Genomic DNA, 21,796 nt, shown 5'->3' with positions numbered 1-21,796 from the left:
TCCAGAGCTGCACGGCTCCTGATTGGTTGCATGTGTAATGCCTTTGCTCCCTTTATTAGCATTTGGGATTTTCTCTGAAGGTGCGTTGTCGGTAAGTTTGCGGTGCGGCGTGAGGTCCGAGGTTCTCCTGCTGACGGTGTTGAGAGAACTGAGGCGCAGCTCGGTTCTGCAGGGTTCTGCTGGGTTCTCCCTCAGTGGGAATGTGTGTGTTTATCTGGAGAGGGTTTGGGGATGACTGTAGCGCCACTTGCGCCATGTAGACGCTCCGTTTTCGCTGCGTGTGCGCCGGGTTTCCTCTCAGGATGTTCTGTGCCAAACTGAAGGAGCTGAAAATTTCGGGTGAGTGTCCTTTCTCAGTGCCGGTTAGAAATGCAGAAGCGGAGGAGAGAGGAGATGGAGAGGAGGGAGAGGAGAGCCGAGCTCAGCTCTCTGAACACGTCGCAAACGTCGCTCCGAGACGCAAAACGAGTCGGAATAAAGTTAATCTGCATTCACTGGGAGAGAGCGTCCGCAAACTGGTGTGTCCCGAGGTAATGAACATTCCTCTGCTCACATCCGCCCTCATATTCCACTCTCTCACACATGCTGGACTCAACCATACCATCATTAGCATCAATTATCAGGTCTATCATCTGTCATCTATCATCTATAATCTATCATCTATCACCTATCATCTATAATCTATCATCTATCACCTATCATCTATAATCTATCGTCTATCATCTGTGTGGAATTGGTCACTAACCTTAACGCTTTCTTCTTAATCTAATCAACATGTTTACTGATTTCTGCTTATATGCAAATTCTGTGCTGTTTATTGAAATAAATCCATTCCTGCCATATTGTGTTTATCATTCCTGCCATTTTCAGTGGTATTTAAACAGAAAACCCCTCAGTGTTGAATAAACACACACATCTACACTGAATGTGATATTAATGCCTATTATTACTGTTGTTGTTGTTGTTGTTGTTGTTTGCTGTCATGTCTGTAATCCTGTGACATTTAAGTTTCTCAGGTCTGTTGCTGCTTCCCTATATATCATTTCTCTGGCATGTTGTTTTTATTATTTATTTTTTAGAATCCCTTTAGATTACAAATTCCTCTGGTTGTTGTTCATTTCGAGTCTCTCTGATAATGACTTTTCTGGAGGAACATCTCCTGAAGTCATTCCTGTAATCATATTTCTGAGTAAACTCAGTTATTCACTCGCGTTTTATGAAGGAAATTTATGAAGGTTATTATATAATATTGTTTCCCCAGGTCATGTCATGTATGTAATTGGTTTTCAGGGTCCTATTATATAATGTTATATTAATAATGAGTAATATTAATGACACGGGGGTAATGAGTGTCATTAACTGAGGTGGAGAGATGGTAATGCACGTTCTGTTTCTGCTTCTTTTCTCTGATTTTCTGTAGAGAAAGTATAGAGTAAATGAAGAATCATTTCTTTAGTCATGTTGAATAATTTCTTCACTCCATGTAAAAATAAATATTGATATGTTATGATTGAGTTGCGTAATCAGCGCGCTCTGATGTGTCTGTAGTTTGAGAAACTGCGAACTGCGATGTCCAGAGTGATGAAACAGCAGTCGTACTCCACATGGTAAGAACTCGCAGCTATAATCCTGTAATATCCGTTCGTTATCATTTCATTATCATCCGTTCATTATCATCTCAATCCCAGCCGGAGGATCCACGTTATTCAGAATGTTGTATACCACAGTTTATTATAACATCTCGTTCTGTTTAACAGTCAAATCTACATTGTGAGTACTGTATGTTGATGAAATGATGTGTACTCAGGTTTACTTTAAGTCACTGGATTTGGATTCCTCAGATCTGTGTGTGTGTGTGTGTGTGTGTGTGTGTGTGTGTGTGGAGGCTCAGCGCTAAACGCAGTGCGTCGGAACATAAGGTTTAGCTAATTTACTGAATCTGTTGCTGATCACATCATTAAGCTGCTCCTGGGACACGCTCGTCCATGTGAGGAATAAACTGTGGTTTTAAAACCGATGTGAAGTGGAAATGTTTCATCACAGAGATAAAATACAGATAAATGTGTTAATAAATGAAGTTCTTACTTAAATAAAAGCTTATATCAGAACAAATCAAAGGGATTAATAAGGATGATGTCATTACATCACTCAGTGATTTTAATGAAAAGTAAAGAATAAACTAAAATAGTCTGTACTTCTACTACAATCCTTATTATTATTATTATTATTATTATTATTATTATGTAGAAGTCTGACCTCATGTGGATGTGCACTGAATATTTATTTAAACCACACACAGAGCTTTGTTACTGTATTATGGATGTGGTATTAATTTATCATTCATTATCATTTTTTTGGGGATAAATGTGATTTGTTTTAAATCTGCTTTTATAAATGATAAAGCTTTCACATTATCCACTGTTCATATGAAGCACTTTTACTCACACGGAGCACTGGCCACTAAATTCAGTTCATGAAAGTTAATTTGTGGGTTTTTTGTGTATTTTTGTGTACTGTTGTGTATTTCCTGGTCTTTTCCCCTCACTCCACAGTCCTCAACACAGCACAGATGTTTATCAGCTTCTGGACAAACCTGAACACTTGCTGGATGTCATGAAGAGTTACTCAGTGAAAACAGGTCACATTTAATCATTAATATAGAATTGTTTACGTCATGTTTCACATCTTCAACATGTCTATTTAATCTCAGTTTAATTTTAAAAGCACAACTCTGTGGTATAAACACTGACTCACTTCCAGCAGCCGCACAAATACGAGGAAACATCATCATTCATAATTTAATTAAATCTCGAAAACACATTAACGACTCGGCTCTAGCTGCAGTGATGATAAGTGGGTGTGTGTAATATGTCAGAAATATCCTGACACTTGAAGACATGTTTATGAATCTGTAACATGAGATTTAGTTTAGCTGATAAAACAGAAAAAACACAAAATTCTATTATTTTATATCCAAAACAAGTATTTTATAAAAAAAATCGTAATTAAAGTACTGATGATAAAAAAACGAAGCAAAGATGAGACCTGATTCACAACCTGATATTTCACAATATAAATAGTGCTGCTTGAAAGTTTGTGAACCCTTTAGAATTTTCTGCATTTCTGCATAAATATGATCTAAAACATCCTCAGATTTTCACACAAGTCCGAAAAGTCGATAAAAAACACAATACAAGAACCACTGAGACAAAAATATTATATTTGGTAATTTATTTATTAAGGAAAATTATCCAATATTACATATCCGTGAGGGTGAAAGTATGTGCACCTCTAGGATTAGCAGTTAATGTGAAGGTGAGATTAGAGTCAGGTGTTTCCAGTCAGTGGGATGATGATCAGGTGTGAGTGAGTGACGTCCTGTTTTATTTAAAGAACAGGGATCTATCAGAGTCTGATCTTCACAACGTGTTTGTGGAAGTGTATCATGGCACGAACAAAGAAGATTTCTGAGGACTTCAGAAAAAGAGTTGTTGAAGCTCATCAGGCTGGAAAAGGTCACAAATCCTCTATAAAGAGTTTGGACTCCACCAATCCACAGTCAGACAGATTGTGTACAAATGGAGGAAATTCAACACCATCCTTCTCCTCCACAGGAGTGGAGACCAACAAAGATCACTCCAAGAGTAAGACATGTAATAGTCCACGAGGTCATAAATTATCCCAGGGTAACTTCTAAACAACTAAAGTCCTCTCTCACATTGGCTAATGTTAATGTTCATGAGTCCACCATCAGGAGAACACTGAACAACAACGGTGTGCATGGCAGGACTGCAAGGAGAAATCCACTGCTCTCCAAAAGAACATTGCTGCCCATCTGCAGTTTGTTAAAGATCACGTGGACGAGTCAGAAGTCTAATGGAAAATGTTTTGTGGACGGAGGAGACCAAAATAGAACTTTTTGGTGTAAATGAGAAGCGTTATGTTCGGAGAAAGGAAAACACTGCATTCCAGCAGAAGAACCTTATAACATCTGTGAAACATGGTGGTGGTAGTGTCAGGGTTTGGACCTGTTTTGCTGCATCTGGACCAGGACGACTCGCCATCACTGAGGGAACAATGAGTTCTGAATTATACCAACAAACACTAAAGGAAAATGTCAGGACATCTGTCCATGAACTGAATCTGAAGAGAAAGTGGGTCATGCAGCAAGACAACGATCCTAAACACACGAGTCGTTCTACCAGAGAACGGTTAAAGAAGAATAAAGTTCATGTTTTGGAATGTCCAAGTCAAAGTCCTGACCTTAATCCAGTAGAAATGTTGTGGAAGAACCTGAAGTGAGCAGTTCATGTGAGGAAACCCACCAACATCCCAGAGTTGAAGCTGTTCTGTACTGAGGAACGGGATAAAACTCCTCCAAGCCGATGTGCAGGACTGATCAACAGTTACCCCAAACGCTTATCTGCAGTTATTACTGCACAAGGAGCTCACACCACATACTGAAAGAAAGGGTGCACATACTTTTACCCCTCACAGATATGTAATACTGGATCATTTTCCTCAGTAAATAAATGAACAAGTATAATATATTTGTCTCAGTTGTTTAATTGTGTTCTCTTTATCTACTTTTAGGACTTGTGTGAAAATTGTTTTAGGTCGTATTTATACAGAACTAGAGAAACTTTGAAGTACCACTGTATATATGATCATATTGTTTATTGCTTGTGTCTCTTGAGGAACTCTTAAAGATTTATTCAGAACCCTGCAACAGAGGGTTTTCCCCACAGAAATGGTTCCAGGTAGAATAATTTTTATCCCCTGATTTTTCTCCATAATTTGGTCTTGGCCAGTTCCCACCCCCAGTCGGCTCTCATTAGACAGCTACCAACAGGGAGGGTGAAGGCTAACATGGACTTCCTCCACAAGGAACCCGATGCCAATCACACGTTTCTAAACTGCTGCTCGTGTTGGATCACAGGGTGGCGTAACACACTCCGAGGAAAGCGCTAAATGTCCTCTTCCACATACATGAGCTTACAGATGGCTGTGATTGGCTAGTGTTGCTGAGATTGACAGACAGCTGTGGCATTGTTGGGATTTGAACTTATGATCTCCCAAAGATGGGGCAAAATGAACCTGGCTCTGAATGGACTGCAGGGATGTCATTCATTTAAAGTGTGCACAGAGAGGCTGTACAATATATAATTTAATATCTTAATTAATTAATATTAAATATCATTATCACAATATCGACATTTATAATACTGACATCACAAACACCACAGGTCTACAAATGAGATCTGAGCATGAGATGTTTTCTGTTGGTGTTTTGATCCAAAAATGATGTCATAGTTTATATTAGTTTATCAATTATGCAATATGCAAATGTATCTTGGGATTCCATTGGTTAAACAGGGATGGGCGGAGCCTGTGGCATTTAGAGCATAAACTCTGGATTAAAAGTATTGACATGTGCTGCATCAAATAATTATACATTTTTTTAAATAAAAAAATGTTATGCTCTTCAAAACGGGTTTGAGTGATTGATCTGTTCCAGGGCATTCAGTGATGTCAGTGTTTAATAATTAAATGTTATTTTTGTTCTTTTAATGTTTACGTGTCCTGACGTTGATTAAGATGCGTAGAAGATGATTCTGTCTTATTTCCATAAATCTCAGGAATTCCCATGGACTCTCTGAAGCTCGCTCTGGGCTCTGAGGTTTTCTGTGACTGCTATGAAGAAGACGGTCACGTGCTCCGTGTGGTGGGCGGAGCCCTACATGACTTCCTGAACAGCTTCAACGTTCTCCTGAAGCAGAGCGCCCAGCCCACAGCCGACGCTCCCCGTCACGTGTGCCAGGCCTCTGTGCTGTGCTTGGACAAAGACCCGGGTCTCCTGACAGTCTACTACTTCAACCCTCACTCCACCACTGAGCTCTTCTTCCCAGGCATCATCAAGGCGGCGGCTCACTTCCTGTACGGCATCAACGTGGATGTCAAGATGGACTCGGAGCTAAAAGAGGGTGGGGCTCTCCATGACAACCATCAGCCCCACCTTTTGTACTCCATTGTGGTGAGAGATGCCAGGAGCCTGACGCCCAGCCCCATGAGGATACACTCGTCCGGTCAAATCCCAATGTCGCTGCTCTACTCCACTTTCCCCTTCCACATCCTGTTAGATCAGGACATGGCAGTGCTGCAGATGGGAGACGGGCTGAGGAGGCGATTATGGCGTGGCAGGGAGGGGCAGAGGAGGCCAGGCTTTGAGGAGCACTTTGTGATTGTGATGCCTGAGATCCAGGCAGACTTCCAGGGAATCCTCACCATGCTGAACACACAGTTCATCCTGAGGGTAAAGCAGCATGGAGCTAGCACCGCCGCCGGCTACGGGAAGGTAATGCACCTCACTTCCTGAGTGTAAATCCAGCTCACATATTCGGCCTAAAACATTACATCTTGTTCACTGAATTTCACCTGGAAGCCTCCCTGTATCTCCAACCTCACCATCAGTACTGATACATCAGCACCTGAACACACTCAATCCTGATCTCATCACACTGACATCATCTTCATAATCCGTGTTCATGTGGTGGATTGCTCTGTGGGATGGTGTGAGGGGTTGTGAGATGTTCCTCATGCTGTGGGGCCAAGTGTTTGGATTTTAATGAAGGTCAGCAGATTTAGAGGAAGGAAAAATGAAAATCACGACAAGGACATGTGCTACACACTGCTGGTAGATTGTGTGCCTGGGTTTAAATTTTTAAATCACAAATTTGTTTGAGAAGATTCTGAGAGAATCAGCAGAATTCAGAATCAGTAATTAGATGATCTTTTTCCTCTCAGGTTGTTTGTCCTGATGTGAGAATGAGTTTGTGGTTATTGAATGGTTATATCAAGACGTTAGTGTGGATAAAACTGAACCTGAGTCAGGAGTGATTTTCTGTTCAGAAGTAAATGTCAGGGCTTGTAGACATTCACCTCTTACAGCCTCAGATAATGAGATTTAACCTATTTATGGCTAAAGGGCAGGACTTACTCAGCATTCTCATTACGCATGAATGTAAATATCTAAAATTAGGTTTTAGATTCTGTATTAAATTCTGTCTCTGCACGTTTTCTGTTTCTTGCCTCTGGAGAAACTCTCTGTAGCTTTTACTTTAAGCCTCTTTCTGTGTTTATCGTCCATGTCACATCTCCTTCAGGACACGTTGTCGTTGAGTCTTTATCTCTTTTCCCTCTCGGCTGTCTGTACAGTGACACGTAATAATAATATTCCGGCTGTGCCATCTGGATATTTATTCTTATCCTTGGCAAACATTCTTGGTTTATAGAGTGAGAGGAAGAAGAAGAGAAAGATAAAATCTCCCTAAAGTACTTTAGTGTCATGCAGGATTGTTGGAGCACTTTACACTCGGTATTTATAGAGTGTTCATTAATCTTCTGTACACTTCGGGAACGTCGTCTCAGTTTATACAGAAGGTCTTTTTGTAACGTCACTAATCCGTATGGACTGAACTGCAGTATAGCGCTGTCTGTACGCTGATTCACACTGACAGCAATCCCAGGACGGAGCTGAGAAATGAAACCCACTGTGCTAACCTCTGATTCGGATTCAGAGTTTGAGTGCCTGCTAGTCCGCTAATATCAAACTGCCATAAAGTAGTGTTTATGCTAATTCGTGCGGTATCATGCTAGAAATCTGCCGTTTTCTACATTAGGAGTTTGTTGGCATGCTTGTGAGTTGTGAGCATGCTAATTCACCAATCATAATCATTACGGCTTCACTACACTTATTTGCGATTGAGGCAGGATATAAGTGAGCAGCCGAAGGTTAAACATCTTGCTAAGGAACCCACCAGCTTAACCACCGAGCACCGCTGGGCTTCAAACCTAAACCTGCGTCCTGACTGACCGAGATGAACTGTTTATAATATTCACACATCAGAAGGATAAAGTAATGCACATTGTTATTGGTGAAAATAAAAACATGGACAAAGAATTTAACATAAACAACAAATAACCCGAACGTGTTTGTAAAACTAAATCAGCAGGACAAGGAGGTTAAAAGGCTAAGAGAAGATTGAAGTCGTCTTTTGCGTGATGTCGTTAAACCCTGATGTTACGTGATGTTTGTCATTTGAGCGTTTCAGCGTGTTCAGGTGTGACGTGACTTCGGAGACAGAAGATCCACGTTGTTCGTTATTACATCACCTACACTGAACACATTTCTTATGTTTCCCCCCAAATATCTCCGTATTTAGTTTAACTTTCAAACACGATATCAGCTGACATTGTTCATGATCTCGTAAAATAAAAATAAACGATGACACAACGACACAAAAAAACCCATTCTGTTTTAATTAAAGGAATATTAAGATGACCTTTGTATACTTGTATATTGAGATATTTGAATAACCACACCCATTTACTGAGGATGAAAGTCTGTAATAATTTATAGTTTATAGTTTTATAAGATTTCACGCCTGCACAGTGCTGAAATGAAAGTGATCTAAGCTCTCTGACTGTCTGACTGCAGCACATGGACCTTAAGGGTCAGATGATCTTCATGTCCGAGTTGAATGCTGTGCTGTTCCTGGGCTCGCCCTGTGTGGACCGGCTAGAAGAGCTGACAGGGCGTGGCCTCTACCTGTCCGACATCCCGATTCATAACGCTCTGCGTGATGTGGTGCTGGTGGGTGAGCAGGCGAAGGCGCAGGACGGCCTGAAGAAGCGTCTGGGGAAAGCGAAAGCAGCTCTGGAACAGGCTCACCTGGCCCTCGAGGAGGAGAAGCGCAAAACTGTTGAGCTGCTCTTCACCATCTTCCCCGGGAACGTGGCCCAGCGGTTGTGGCAGGGGCTCCCGGTGCAGGCCAAGAAGTTCGACGCCGTCACAGTGCTGTTCTCTGACATCGTGGGTTTCACTGCTATCTGCTCCCGCTGCACGCCCATGCAGGTGGTGGACATGCTGAGCGCTCTGTACACGCGTTTCGACCGGCACTGCGGAGAACTCGATGTCTACAAGGTGAGAATCGCAGGAGAAAGGGTTCCTTGGATAGTTATAGGTTCTTACTTCTCCGAATCTGAACTCTTCAGGGTTTTAGATTTAACCTTTGATGATGTTCAGGGAGATCAGTGGTTATTGGTTCTAGTCCATTAAATCGTAAGCTGAATAAAAAGCTCATTTCTTCAGCACAGATCAATATATTAGTGTAAAATCATGTATGAATGAGTTTATGGATGAAATCTTTGTCTTAACAGACAAACAGCAGTAACAAACACTAAAGAGATTTTAATGTGCAGTTATAAAACAGCCAAAGAAAAGATCTGAGTCTCTGTAAGATTCATTTAGTTTGAAGTCTTTAATACATCCTGATGGAATGTGGAGCTTTGTTTAGGCACACAACCAGAAACATCATGAAACTCTCACATCAGGACAGAGGAAGACGTTTTCTGATCTATTATTAACCAGAGATTTTTCTGGTTAAACCAAAGTAAAGTGCTGTACTTTTAAAAATAGCTCTTAAAGGAGTTTTGGCTGGAATAAAATGGGCTCAGAAGCACATGCATGAAGAAATGAAGAATTAATATGGATAATTTATAATTCATGTGTTCTCTGGAGTTGACTTTGGAACACGATAACGGCTAGGAATCCATTTCTGCTTTATAGATTATTCCCAAAAGTTTCCGACTAATTGAATTTAATTTGCTATTTTTCGGATTAATCACGGCTTGTGTATGTGTGTGTATGTGTGTGTGTATGTGTGTGTGTATGTGTGTGTGTATGTGTGTGTAGAATGAATAATGCTCTGTAGTGATGTGTGTTGATGTTTGGATGGAGAACGGGTTTCAGGTTTATCTCTGTTCCTGCGTGTCTGAGCTCGAGTGCTGTAGAGACTTCTCTCGTCTCCGTCTCTGCTCTCCATGAATTCGGCTAATGGAGTCTGTGAAAATAAAACATTTCGGACATGGATCGGACGACGCGTTCCTACACATGTCCTAAAATAATCCTAAATCACATCACCGTCTCCGTTATCGGACTGAGCAGACCAGCGCTGTGTGTTTAAAGAGCTGGAGATCAGGAAAAGGGGACGAACTCGAGGGAAAAAACAAAAACAGCGAATCTCTTCCACAAAGTCCTTCATGTAAAAATACACTGCATTCATTTGTGCTGTTTTGGTTTGTGAGATATTCTAGTGTTCTGTATCAGTGTCACAGTAAATATAAACACAAAACATTTCACATCAGTCCACTTAATAACGAGTGAAATGATCTCCGATGTAAGCTTGTGTATATAATATCGTTATGAGATAATTATAAAACACGTATAGGACAGATATTAAGCCTGGACTCTTACTGTTCTCCAGCTTGATGAAGTTGTTATTATTTAAAGTATTTGTAGAATGTGTTAATAAAGAGAAATATGGTGACATTCAGGAGGTTTTCACTTCAGTGAAAGACATTAAAGGGTTTAGATTATTGTTTATTTTTGTGTTAGTGTTCATGCTGTCCACCGTCATCATCACAACACACACTGAGGGAAGATCTCCTCCACACTTCTGTGCCGTCTGGACTCAGGAAGGGAATTCTGTCAGGATGCTGTTTGTTGACTACAGCTCAGCGTTAACACTATCACTCCCTCAACATTCACCACCAAGCTGGGGGACTTGGGTCTGAGACTGTCTCTATACCCGTGGATCTCCAGCTTCCTGATGGACAGACCACAAGCAGTTAGGGTGGGCAAACATGTCTCCCCCCTCCTCACCCTCAGCACTGGAGACACCAGGGATGTGTACTGAGCCCCCTGCTGTACTCCCTGTACACCTGTGACCATGTGGCCACCTCCTACTCTTCCACCATTGTTAAGTTTGCTGATGACACCGTTGTGTTGGGCCTGATCTGCGATAACGATGAGAAGGCCTATTTGGAGGAGATTAAGAGCCTGGAGAACTAGTGCCAAGAGAACAAGCTCCTCCAGAACGTCAGCAAGACAAAGGAGCTGCTGGTGGACTTCAGCACAAAGCAGGAGAGGAGCTACCATCCACTTGAGATCAACGGGACCCCAGGGGAGTGTGTGGACAGTTTCCGTTACCTTGGTGTCAACATCACACAGGACCTGACATGGTCCGGTCACGTCAACGCGCTGGTGAAGCAGGCCCGTCAGCGACTATTCCACCTCAAACACTTGAAAGATTTTAAACTGCCTCCTAACGTACTCAGGAACTTTTACACCTGCACCACTGAGAGCATCCTGACGGGAAACATTGCAGCCTGGTTTGGGAACAGCACCAAGCAGGACACATGAGTTCTCCAGAGGGAGAGAACCACGGAGCGTATCATCTGCACTGAGATCACTGACCTGCAGTCCAACAAGTGGTGCTGGACCAAGGCCAGGAGATAATGAAGGACCTCAGACATCCAAACATCGGACTGTTCTCTCTGTTACGGTCAGAGAAACGCTTCCGTTCCCTGAAGACCAACACACAGAGAATGAGGAGGAGCTTTTTCCTGCACGCGATTTGGGCCTTCCACCAGGGGAACACCAAGGAGTAGAACTGGACTAGAACTTGTCTAGAACTGGACTAGAACTGGACTAGAACTGGACTAGAACCCACACATACAACCTCCACTACCTCATCCTGCCTGTATTACATTTTTACATCTTCACATTCACTCTTTTTACATTCTTTACAATTTGCACATGTACAGTTTTGCCAATTATTTATATATTTATATTATTCTGCTTTATATTCCATTTAGTACAACCCCAATTCCAAAAAAGTTGGGACACTGTGTAAAATGTAAATAAAAACAGAATGCAATGATTTGATGATGTTATTCACAGTAGAAGATAGAAAACATATCAGATGTTTAAACTGAGGAAATGTACCATTTTAAGGAAAAAATAAGGTAATTTTGAATTTGATGGCGGCAATATGTCTCAAAAAATTTGGGACGGAGGAAACACAAGGCTGGAAAAGTAAGCGTTAGTAAAAAGAAACAGCTGGAGGTTATACCCAATCATGTTACTGACCTGTTCCCGATTAACCTCCAGCTGGTGTGTTAAACACACACCAAATAAGCTTAGATTCGGCTCCTGTCTGAATGATCTGGGATTAGTGTTCCTCTCTGTGTTGCAGGTGGAGACGATCGGAGATGCGTACTGCGTTGCTGGAGGTTTACATAAGGACAGTCCGACCCACGCTGTACAGATCGCTCTGATGGCCTTGAAGATGATGGAGCTCTCCGATGAGGTCACAACCCCCATGGGCGAGGTCATCAAGGTCAGTGCTCATCACATTCCTGCATTAGACACTGTGTGTGTGTGTGTGTGTGTGTGTGTGTGTGTGTGTCTTTACACTGTGTGAGAGTTAACACTAATTCGTTATATGACGTGTACGTGTGTTAGACGTGTCATGCTGCAAATTTCTTCTGTTAATATTTGGATGCTTCACAGTAGTTGAATGCTACTGTGTTTGATCTAAATCCAGATAAAAGTATTAAAAGTGTAAATGTAACTCTATATTTCTCTTTCATACTCAAATGATTTATTTCTGATCTCATCATCTTCAGTTTCTTACAGTTTTCATGAAAACTAAAACTACATGCAAACATTTTCATAAACTAAAATTAATTATTGAAACAATTCACAAACTATAACACAAGAATAAATATTTCCTCAGAATTATTTAAATGGTTAAAAATCACAGTATAAAACTGTAAAAGTAATAAAACCTCAAAACACAAAATAAACCAAAAGTAAACTGAGTATTTGAAAGAGAAACTGAAATGAATGAGGAATAAAAACACTAATGTTTCAGACACTAATGACTTCTGATTCCACACATTTACGTACAGCACATTTCATTTATTCACAAATGCACATTCACCTCGAGGAGAAAATGTCCAGTACCCTCGTGCGCCCAGTAGCTCTGTGGGACCAGAGCGCAAGTTCTCCACAGCATGCAGATGAAAGCTTGGACTGATGCGGTTCAACCATGTCATGAAGGAAGACGTGCAGAAAAGGAGGAATTGCGCTGAGAAAATGTGAGAGGCACGACTCTGATGGTACGACCACGTTATACACCGCTAAGACCGAACAGATGCAGCTGGAACCAGAAGGGCGTCAGCAGTGCTGCAGGCCCAAGCAGAGGTGGATGGATCGGACCGTGGAGGACATGCAACTCGTAGACGTAGACCCTGCACCTTCTCGGGAAAAACAGCAGGAAAGCGGGATGTAACAGCTGACTATTAGTCTTATCCATTTATTATTCCTTCAGTGCTGTTTCCTGGTGTTTACGTTTGGCGATGAAGGAACCTGTGATGATGATGATTAATGAGATGTTACATGAAGCAAGTCGACTGTTTAACTTTCATCGTTCTTCGTGTTTGATCATTTGTTCTTCACTAAATAAACTCCAATTATTAGAAGACGACTGTGTGGGGCCTGCAAATATTTTTTCCTCGAACCTGCATGCTAAGCTAGCTATCTAGTGAGTTAACTTAGCTAATGTTTGCAATGAAGAGATGGTGGTTGTCGTGGTAACATCATATAAACGTTATATATAAAACGAGATCTGATACAGAAATCCAACTCGTATGACAGTGTGAGCTAGTTTACTAGCAGTTAGCTAACCGGATGGATACCGTATGTTAGCAGTCTCTAATTTGCATATTCATGCGTATTCATCGCTCCTGGTTAAGAGCAGAGATGTTCCTCTGCTGTTTGTATTTGATGAAACATAAACATGAATCAGTTTATTATTCAACACGGGTGATTTTGAAGGCGATGAGTGATTTAGCGTTTTGTTTTTGTTTCTCAGATGCGGATTGGTGTTCATTCAGGCTCAGTTCTGGCGGGCGTGGTCGGGGTGAAGATGCCTCGCTACTGTCTTTTCGGAAACAACGTCACTTTAGCCAACAAGTTTGAGTCCTGCAGCCTGCCGAGGAAAATCAACATCAGTCCTACAACCTACAGGTACAGGATCGATAAAACTCCGGATTTCTAACCTGCTTCCTCTCATTTTGTAAGAAAAAGTGTTTTAACGATGTGTTAATGTTGAAACCTCCGCGAGAAACTCCGACAAACGACGCGTTAATGAGATTACACTTAACCTTATCTCTGAACATTACACAGTAAACATTTTTGGCAGCTTACAGTACGATACATGAACTACACGAATCCTTTAAACTCGATCTTTCAGTGAAGGTCAGATGATTATAACGTAAGTGAGAACTAAGAACGAGCTTATTTCACTTCTGTGCTGTTCTTTAATAAATGAAAAGTTTAATTGTTGGTAAACTGGTATAACAGAAAGAAAACCCTGCTGTAACTCCGCTTCATCACACCGTCCCATCGCTGATTATTTTTGTATAATTACATGTCCTGTTGTGTTTTATTCACTTCAGTTTCATTTATAAAGCGTTGTTAATAATGGACACTGTCACAAAGCAGCTTTATAGATAATGGATATAAATTTTAAATGATTAAATTGATCCCTAATGAGCAGCCAGAGGCGACGGTGGTGAAGAAAAACTCCCCGAAACGACATGAGGAAGAAACCTTGAGAAGAACCAGACTCAATATTTATTTTCTCACGTTATTCCTTTCTTCTCAGGCTGTGCTCTTTACCCTTACACACCCTCTGTGCAGTGATCTGTTTATATAAAGATCATTTCAAAGCTGTCTCTTCTTGTTCCAGGCTGCTAAAAGATTGTCCTGAGTTCACGTTTATCCCACGCTCCAGAGACGACCTTCCACCCAACTTCCCCTTGGACATTCCGGGTATTTGTTACTTCCTGGAGGCGTCCAGCGGCAGGACGAGCGACACCGGGGTAAATTGTTTCCCCGCCGTGATGAACAGTGTACAGTAAGGTACAGCATGTGGAGCTGAGCCGGCAGTAGCACGTTCTCCAGCAATGGGACTGTTTAAAAAGCTGGGGAGTGATCAGTGCTTACAGAGTCACGGCAAAGTGCCCCGTGTTTAACCCACGGAGTAGATAGATTCCTGCACTTTAATAAAGCTCTGTGTGACTGATCTTCCTCAGAGATCACCTGCAGTGTTTAAGTCAAAGCCACGACTTCAGCTTTAGAGACTTAGTAATGAGCATCAGAACACAAGGGATTATTTACATACTGTACACAAAGCGGGCGTGAACACATTAACGTAGTATTTATTCACTCACACACTGAGAATCACAGCACGGCGTAGCGAACACGGCGTAGCGAACACGCAGCGAACACGCAGCGAACACGCAGCGAACACGCAGCGAACACGCAGCGAACACGCAGCGAACACGCAGCGAACACGCAGCGAACACGGCGCAGCGAACACGGTCCTGACTTCACACCGGATCAGTTTTACACCTGCTCATGTGTTAATGTCTTTATTTACTCTCGTGCCATTTTATTCTGGAAAGTTCTTTTACCTGCTGTCTGTGTGTACTGTGTGACCTCAAGTCAAACTTTATTTATAAAACAGTAGATGATGATCCAATGCGCTGTATAAAACATCACATAGCACATTAAATAACATCATAAGATAAAGAATAAAAATAAGTTTTAAGGGAAGATTTATATATAGAGTTTGGGACCAACCCCAGAAAAGGCTCGATCATTCTCTCAGTACGACGGCGTGGGAATGAAGTTTATTATGAGATCTTAGTGTTGTGATCTTAGAATTGTAGCACTCTTACAAATCCCAAGAGGTTTTTAGCATTAGAGTTAGTGATCATTGCTTTAATAAATCAGTGAAACAGATGACTTTAATCTGGTTTTATTTTAATCTGGATTTATTTTAATCTGGATTTATTTTAATCTGGTTTTATTTTAATCTGGATTTATTTTAATCTGGTTTTATTTTAATCTGGTTTTATTTGAAAGAAAAGTGAAACCTCTTTAAAAAATCACACTTAAAAAGAATAAAGTTCACGGCACTGTGTCTGTAAACATTATTTCAGTTTATTTTGAAACCGTGGTGAGTAAGAGTCATTGGTCAGTTGCAGTGTCAGTCCAGTGAAAGTGGGCGGAGCTTGTTTGTGTGTAGTGATGTCACAGAAGCATCATGCTGGTGGTGTTGAGGTTTAGTTATAAGGTGAAACTTCTGGAATAAACGATCGAGAATGTGTAAAATCTCCTGCAATGTAAAATCTGTGTAAAACTGATACTGTCTGAATCAGAGGATAAAAAACAAAGATTTATAATAATAATAATAATAATAATAATAATAATAATAATGTTAAGTGTGACATTTTGTATTGTAATACAGCTGTAATAAAAATAATAAAAATATTGACACCTCAGTATGTTTTTCTGTGTGACAAATAATAACTTGTGCTAGTTTTCTTTTTCTGTGATTATTTAGTGACAGGCGTGTTATTTTATCAATCATCATCATCATTATCATCATCATCATCATATTATTATTATTATTATTATTATTATTATTATTATTACTGACCTGAAAATTTTGTTTCTAATTTTACGCTTAACAAAGTGTTTTATTTATTTATTTATTTAAAAAAAAACTTTTTGAAATATGTCAATATAAGGGTAAACAACTAAATACAGTGTTGTAGAGAATGAAAGTAGAGATATGGAGGATTAAAGTCTCAATAATCACACTGTCAGATTATTATATACAGCTGTAATGTGAATCAGTTCATTACTCACGTCTGAGAAGAATCGAAATTCTGAAAGTATTTTAGAAAAACATATTGATATGACAGATGACAGAAACATTTTGAGAGCAGTGAAGAAAACCCAAAAACAACAGTCAGTGACATCACCAACGACCTCAGGGCAGGGTGAAGGTCTCACCATCCACCGTTCCAGAAGACTTCGAGAGCAGAAATATAAAGGCAAAGGCCAAAGTGTGGAGAAAGAAAAGATCTGCTCATGATCCAGAACATGCAAGCTCATTTTTGTGAAACATGGTGGAGGTAGTGTCATGGCTTGGGCTTGCATGACTGCTTGTGGAACATTCTCACTAATCTTTATTGATGAAGTACAGTGGATTTAATAAGTTTACACACCCCTGTTAAAATGGCAGGTTTTTGTGATGAAAGGAGATAAATCATGTCAGAACCTTTTCTACCTTTTATTGTGAAATTTTAACCAATTAATTAAATTGAAAAACAATAATTTAAGGAGAAATAATGGAAAATAGAAAGTATACAATAACCTGGTTGCATAAGTTTGCACACCCTAAACTAATACTTAGTTGAAGCAGCTTTAGATTTTATCCCAGCAGTCAGTCTTTTGGGTAAGAGTCCATCAGTTGGAGTGTCATGACTTAGCAATATTTTTGCCATTTTTCCTTGCAAAAGCATTCTAACTCTGTCAGATGGGCGGGGCGTCTCCTGTACACAGCCTTCTTCAGGTCACCACACAGATCTTTGATTAGATTTCGGTCTGGACTCTGGCTGGATCGTTCTAAAACCATGACCTTGTTTAGGTGAAGTCTTTGTTGATCTGGAGGTTTGCTTCGGGTCGTCATGCTGAAAGGTGAAATTTCTCTTCATCTGTGTGTTTTAGCAGAAGCTGTAATGTTTTGTGCCAGAATTGTCTGGTATTTGGAGCTGTTCATTTTTCCCTCCATCCTGATTAAAGCCCCAGTTCCCGCTGAAGAAAAACAGCCTCAGTGTTTGATGCTGCCACCACCGTGCTTCTCCGTGGGTACAGTGTTCTTTTGGTGATTTGCTTATAAAAGGGTGCGCACACTTATGCAAGCTGGGTATTAGAAGTATTTTGTTTTCTTCTTTTCCCCCGAAAACAGTTCTGGCTGTTTGTCACTTGATATTTATATGTTGTGGTTTCACAATAAAAGTGAAAAAGGTTCTGACACGATTTATCTTAATTTCTTTTTTTTTCTTTCTTTCTTTCCTTTTTTTTTTTACATCACAACAACCTGCCAGTTTAACAGGGGCGTGTAAACTTTTTATATCCACTCTAACTCATGATGGCATCAGCAGAATGAATTCAGAAGTTTACAGGAACATTTTGTCGATAATTTACATAGAAACGCATCCAAATGAATCAGGAGGAACTTCACCATGCAGCAAGAGAACGATCCAAAACACACTTCCACCTCAACACAGGACTTCATCAGGGGAAAGTGGAGAACAAAGCCAGTGAGTCACAGGCTTGATGCAGTTATAGCAAGCAAGGGATAAGCAATCGAATATTGTGTTATTTACTTTAATTTACTTTAACTACCTGTTCCTATACTTTTGCTCACCCCAAAATTGAGTGGTCCACCACCAAAGGTGTCATGTTCTAAATTGTTTAACACATCTAGTAAATATCAGGAAATAAAATCTGAAATCTTTTGATCTCAAACCCAAACTTTTCCCCTCGTTCTTGTGTGTTTGTCGTAAATGTAAAAAAAATTGTGTACTAACGTTGATGTTAAATTTTATATCAGAAGAATATATAATAACAACATGGCAACAACAAAACAACAACAATAGCTAATCAAAACAAATATCCTTATTTTAAGATATTTATATGTTATAATGATTTATTCAAATTTATATCAATAAAAATATTCAAATGCTGCATTTTCTTTATCTGTGTTTTAACAGTAAATAATCTTCACCTGCTGCACGATACAGAATAAAAGTGATTAAATAAACCACTACACACTAAATATAAACTATTTATAATAAATAAATGAAGTGCGGTTTCGCTTGTGACTGACCACGCATGCGCACTGAAGTTCCCCAGCGCCAGGCTCCGGTCCGTAACGTCACCTGCGATCCTGAGCGCTGATTGGACGCGCGGGCTGTCAGTCAAGCAGCTCTGCAGTGGGTTATGGTGGTGAAACCGCTGCAGCTGGAGATCTGCGGCTTGTAAACATTTTATTCTTCTGCTGCGGAAAACAGAGAATTAAACATTTCATCACATCATGGTGAGTTACAGCTGCAGATATGAGCGCAATATTCCCGCTGCAGGGGTTCATTTATTATATTTCAGATTTATTCGCATCTCACGCGCACACCGCACCAAATGCGGAGCAATTATATAAAAATACTGTATTATAATTCTAATGTTTATCAGATGAAATCCTGCTTCTTTCCTCTTTTTATCCAGGCTTTAACATTCACACAGTCATGCGTTTCACCTCCGTGTTATGTTTTACAAACTAGCTAAAATAAAATAAAATAAAATAAAATAAAATAAAATATATAAGAACTTTTTCATCTTTTCTATGTTAATGTTGATGTTGATGTTAATGTTGATGCTTTATTTTCCTTTATTGCAGTATGGATTTGTGAATCACGCTTTGGAACTTCTGGTGTTGAGAAACTATGGTCCAGATGTGTGGGAGGACATCAAGTAAGTGTAAATAAATAAATAAATACATACAAAGTCTGAATTAACATTATAAACGAATATTTCAGAGCAGAATAAATATTTTGTTTAGATATTGTAATGTAGAGTCCATTTTACAGCCTTGTGTCCCTAAATCAATCTTATTTCTCTGATTTCTGGTTTCCTCTGAGAAGAATGAGTTGATATTAGATGTGTTTGTTTTGCTAAAAGCTTTCCAATATAAAGTGTGTTATTTCATTATCTTTATACATAAATTATGTAATTATTACACATTTCTGTACCGTGATGTTCCTCTGTACTAATACATCCTCACAGCCGCTGTGTAATAATAATAATAATAATAATAATAATAATAATAATAATAATACAGAGCAGGAGAAACTTCTTACACTGTTGGGTTTCATCTCATAATGTGATTAATAACACAGTAAAAGCAAAGAAATCTTTTTTCCAAACCTTAAAAGAACAAACTGGTACATTCAGTATTTATTTTTCTATTTTAATATTTTATTCTGACTTTCACAGAATAATGAATCACAGGTTTTTGTGTTGCACTGTCTTACTGTTGTGAAAATATCATAATCATTCTTCAGTGTTTATTTCATTTTATAAGTAGATCATTGTAAAGTAAGGTGATATTTCATTAGCTATACATTAGCATTAATATTGGCAGTATAATTATTTCACATTTCTGTATCATGTTTAACCTCCACAGCACTAACATTACACTCTTCAGTAATAAATGTGTACATGAGTGTGATAGAGTTACAGAGATTTTACTCCACACTTGTGATTAATAATTTAAACATAAAATCAGCTTCACTTCTAAATAGAAACTGTTTTTCCCAAATGAATAACATCAGATTTATTCTGCAGAGACCAGATGTTTAGTGTCATGAAGAGTCAAGTTCAACACACACACACACGCACACACACACGCACACACACACACACACGCACACACACACACCCATATGGATATTATGTTTTTCTCCTTCCTCCAGTGGAACTTTAGGGTTTTATATTGAACCTTTTCTTAAAGAGTCTATGTGAACTTTATGTCACTTCCTGTTTCAGTTGTATTTACTTTACGACAATTCCTATATAAACAGGGTTCTTTAAGATTGTGTAGATTTTTTACACTTCACTCTTTCTGTTTGGAAACGCTCTCAGGACTCAGCGAGGCTCAGTATTTATCTCAGCCTCGTCTTATCTGCACCGTGTGGACAGTTTTTAGCCTGATTAATGAGATCTGTGCTATTTTTGTGATGAGAAGATTTTTTTCCTCTCTGGTGCAGTTTTGGTGTCGCGCTGTGTGTTTGTGTGTTTCTGTTCTTACAGATCAGTACTGAACTGAATTCAACCCAACACACATGTGGAGCATATTTAATGCTTCACTTCTTATTATTCTTAATATTCTTATTCCTGATGTATTTTCTGAACTAATATATTTTACGGTGTAGGGTAGTCTACTGATCTACAGCAGATCCTCCACTAGTGCACATCTGTCCTGTCTTACAGCTGTTTTATTGGATAAAGTTCTGCATCTGGAAGAACTGCTGCTGTTGAAAGTAAAATCTGTCTAAATTAAAAGTGACAGTAGAGAGAAAATGATACTCGAGTAAATGTGCTTTAGTATTTATAAATAAAGAGTAAATAATTTGAACTGTAATTATAAGTCAGGTCATGTTGTAAAGGTGTAGAGTGTATGTCTGTATATATGGAGGTTAAAGAGGGATAGATTCACTCTGATGTTTTGTCTCAGACGGGAGGCGCAGGTGGACGTAGAAGGGCAGTTCCTGGTCAGAATCATCTATGAGGATTCCAAAACTTATGACCTGGTGGCTGCTGCAAGCAAAGTGCTGAGTGAGTAATACTTTTATTAAAAATAACCTGCAAATGGCTTAATAAACAACTTCATAACCAATTCAAATAGTCACAGATAAACAAAACAAAACAAAAACTTTGTGTATCAAACATGACAGAACTTTACAAAACTTTACAAAATGTTATAAATTGTTACAAAACTTTGACATTTTGTAAATTTTTTGTATATATCTGCAGAGAAATTACAGAATGTTTCACTTTTAGATGCTTATTTACATTTTACATTATTATTATTATTGTTATACATCGTAAAAGTATCATTACTGATTTATAAAACCAAACTAAAATATTGTAAAAGTTTATAACAGTAAGGATTTTATTGTGTAATAATTGAAGAGATTTTTCATGTCATGCAGAGATCAATGCGGGTGACATCCTGCAGCTGTTCGGGAAGATGTTCTTCGAGTTCTGTCAGGAATCCGGTTACGATACGATCCTGCGTGTGCTCGGATCCAACGTTCGGGAATTCCTGCAGGTGAGAAGCAGTTATTTACAGTTTATTTCCATTGAAAAAGCATCGTGAATACTGAAGCCACGTTTTCACAACTCTTCACACAGTCTACAACATACACCAACATACACCAACGTACACCAACATACATCAACGTACATCAG

General features: G+C 39.4%; 2 protein-coding genes across 3 annotated transcripts in view; both read left to right on the top strand.

The window, feature by feature from the left end:
- Positions 1-59: 59 nt before the first annotated feature.
- Positions 60-16,260, top strand: gucy1a1 (guanylate cyclase 1 soluble subunit alpha 1). 2 transcript variants are annotated; one of them, XM_053619141.1, is made up of 8 exons: positions 60-530; positions 1,549-1,607; positions 2,553-2,638; positions 5,640-6,355; positions 8,498-8,983; positions 12,099-12,242; positions 13,782-13,936; positions 14,661-16,260. In XM_053619141.1, exons 1-8 carry the CDS (start codon positions 303-305, stop codon positions 14,830-14,832), a joined length of 2,046 nt encoding a protein of 681 aa, XP_053475116.1. In that variant the 5' UTR covers positions 60-302; the 3' UTR covers positions 14,833-16,260. The 2 variants fall into 2 exon arrangements, with proteins under 2 accessions (XP_053475116.1, XP_053475117.1); XM_053619142.1 differs by lacking the exons at positions 1,549-1,607; positions 2,553-2,638 and having other exon boundaries at positions 511-530.
- Positions 16,261-18,733: 2,473 nt separating this feature from the next.
- gucy1b1 (guanylate cyclase 1 soluble subunit beta 1) overlaps positions 18,734-21,796 on the top strand; it is a 20,415-nt gene continuing 17,352 nt past the window's right edge. The window contains exons 1-4 of the mRNA XM_053619143.1: positions 18,734-18,869; positions 19,224-19,297; positions 21,060-21,160; positions 21,538-21,656. Of these exons, the coding sequence (XP_053475118.1) occupies positions 18,867-18,869; positions 19,224-19,297; positions 21,060-21,160; positions 21,538-21,656 (297 nt within the window). The 5' untranslated portion in view covers positions 18,734-18,866. The remainder of the gene's footprint in view (positions 18,870-19,223; positions 19,298-21,059; positions 21,161-21,537; positions 21,657-21,796) is intronic.

The sequence above is a fragment of the Ictalurus furcatus genome, chromosome 29 (assembly GCF_023375685.1).
Source record: "Ictalurus furcatus strain D&B chromosome 29, Billie_1.0, whole genome shotgun sequence".
Lineage (NCBI taxonomy): Eukaryota > Metazoa > Chordata > Actinopteri > Siluriformes > Ictaluridae > Ictalurus > Ictalurus furcatus.
The sequence above is the reverse complement of the archived record's forward strand: the minus strand, read 5'-3'. Positions and strand labels throughout refer to the sequence as shown.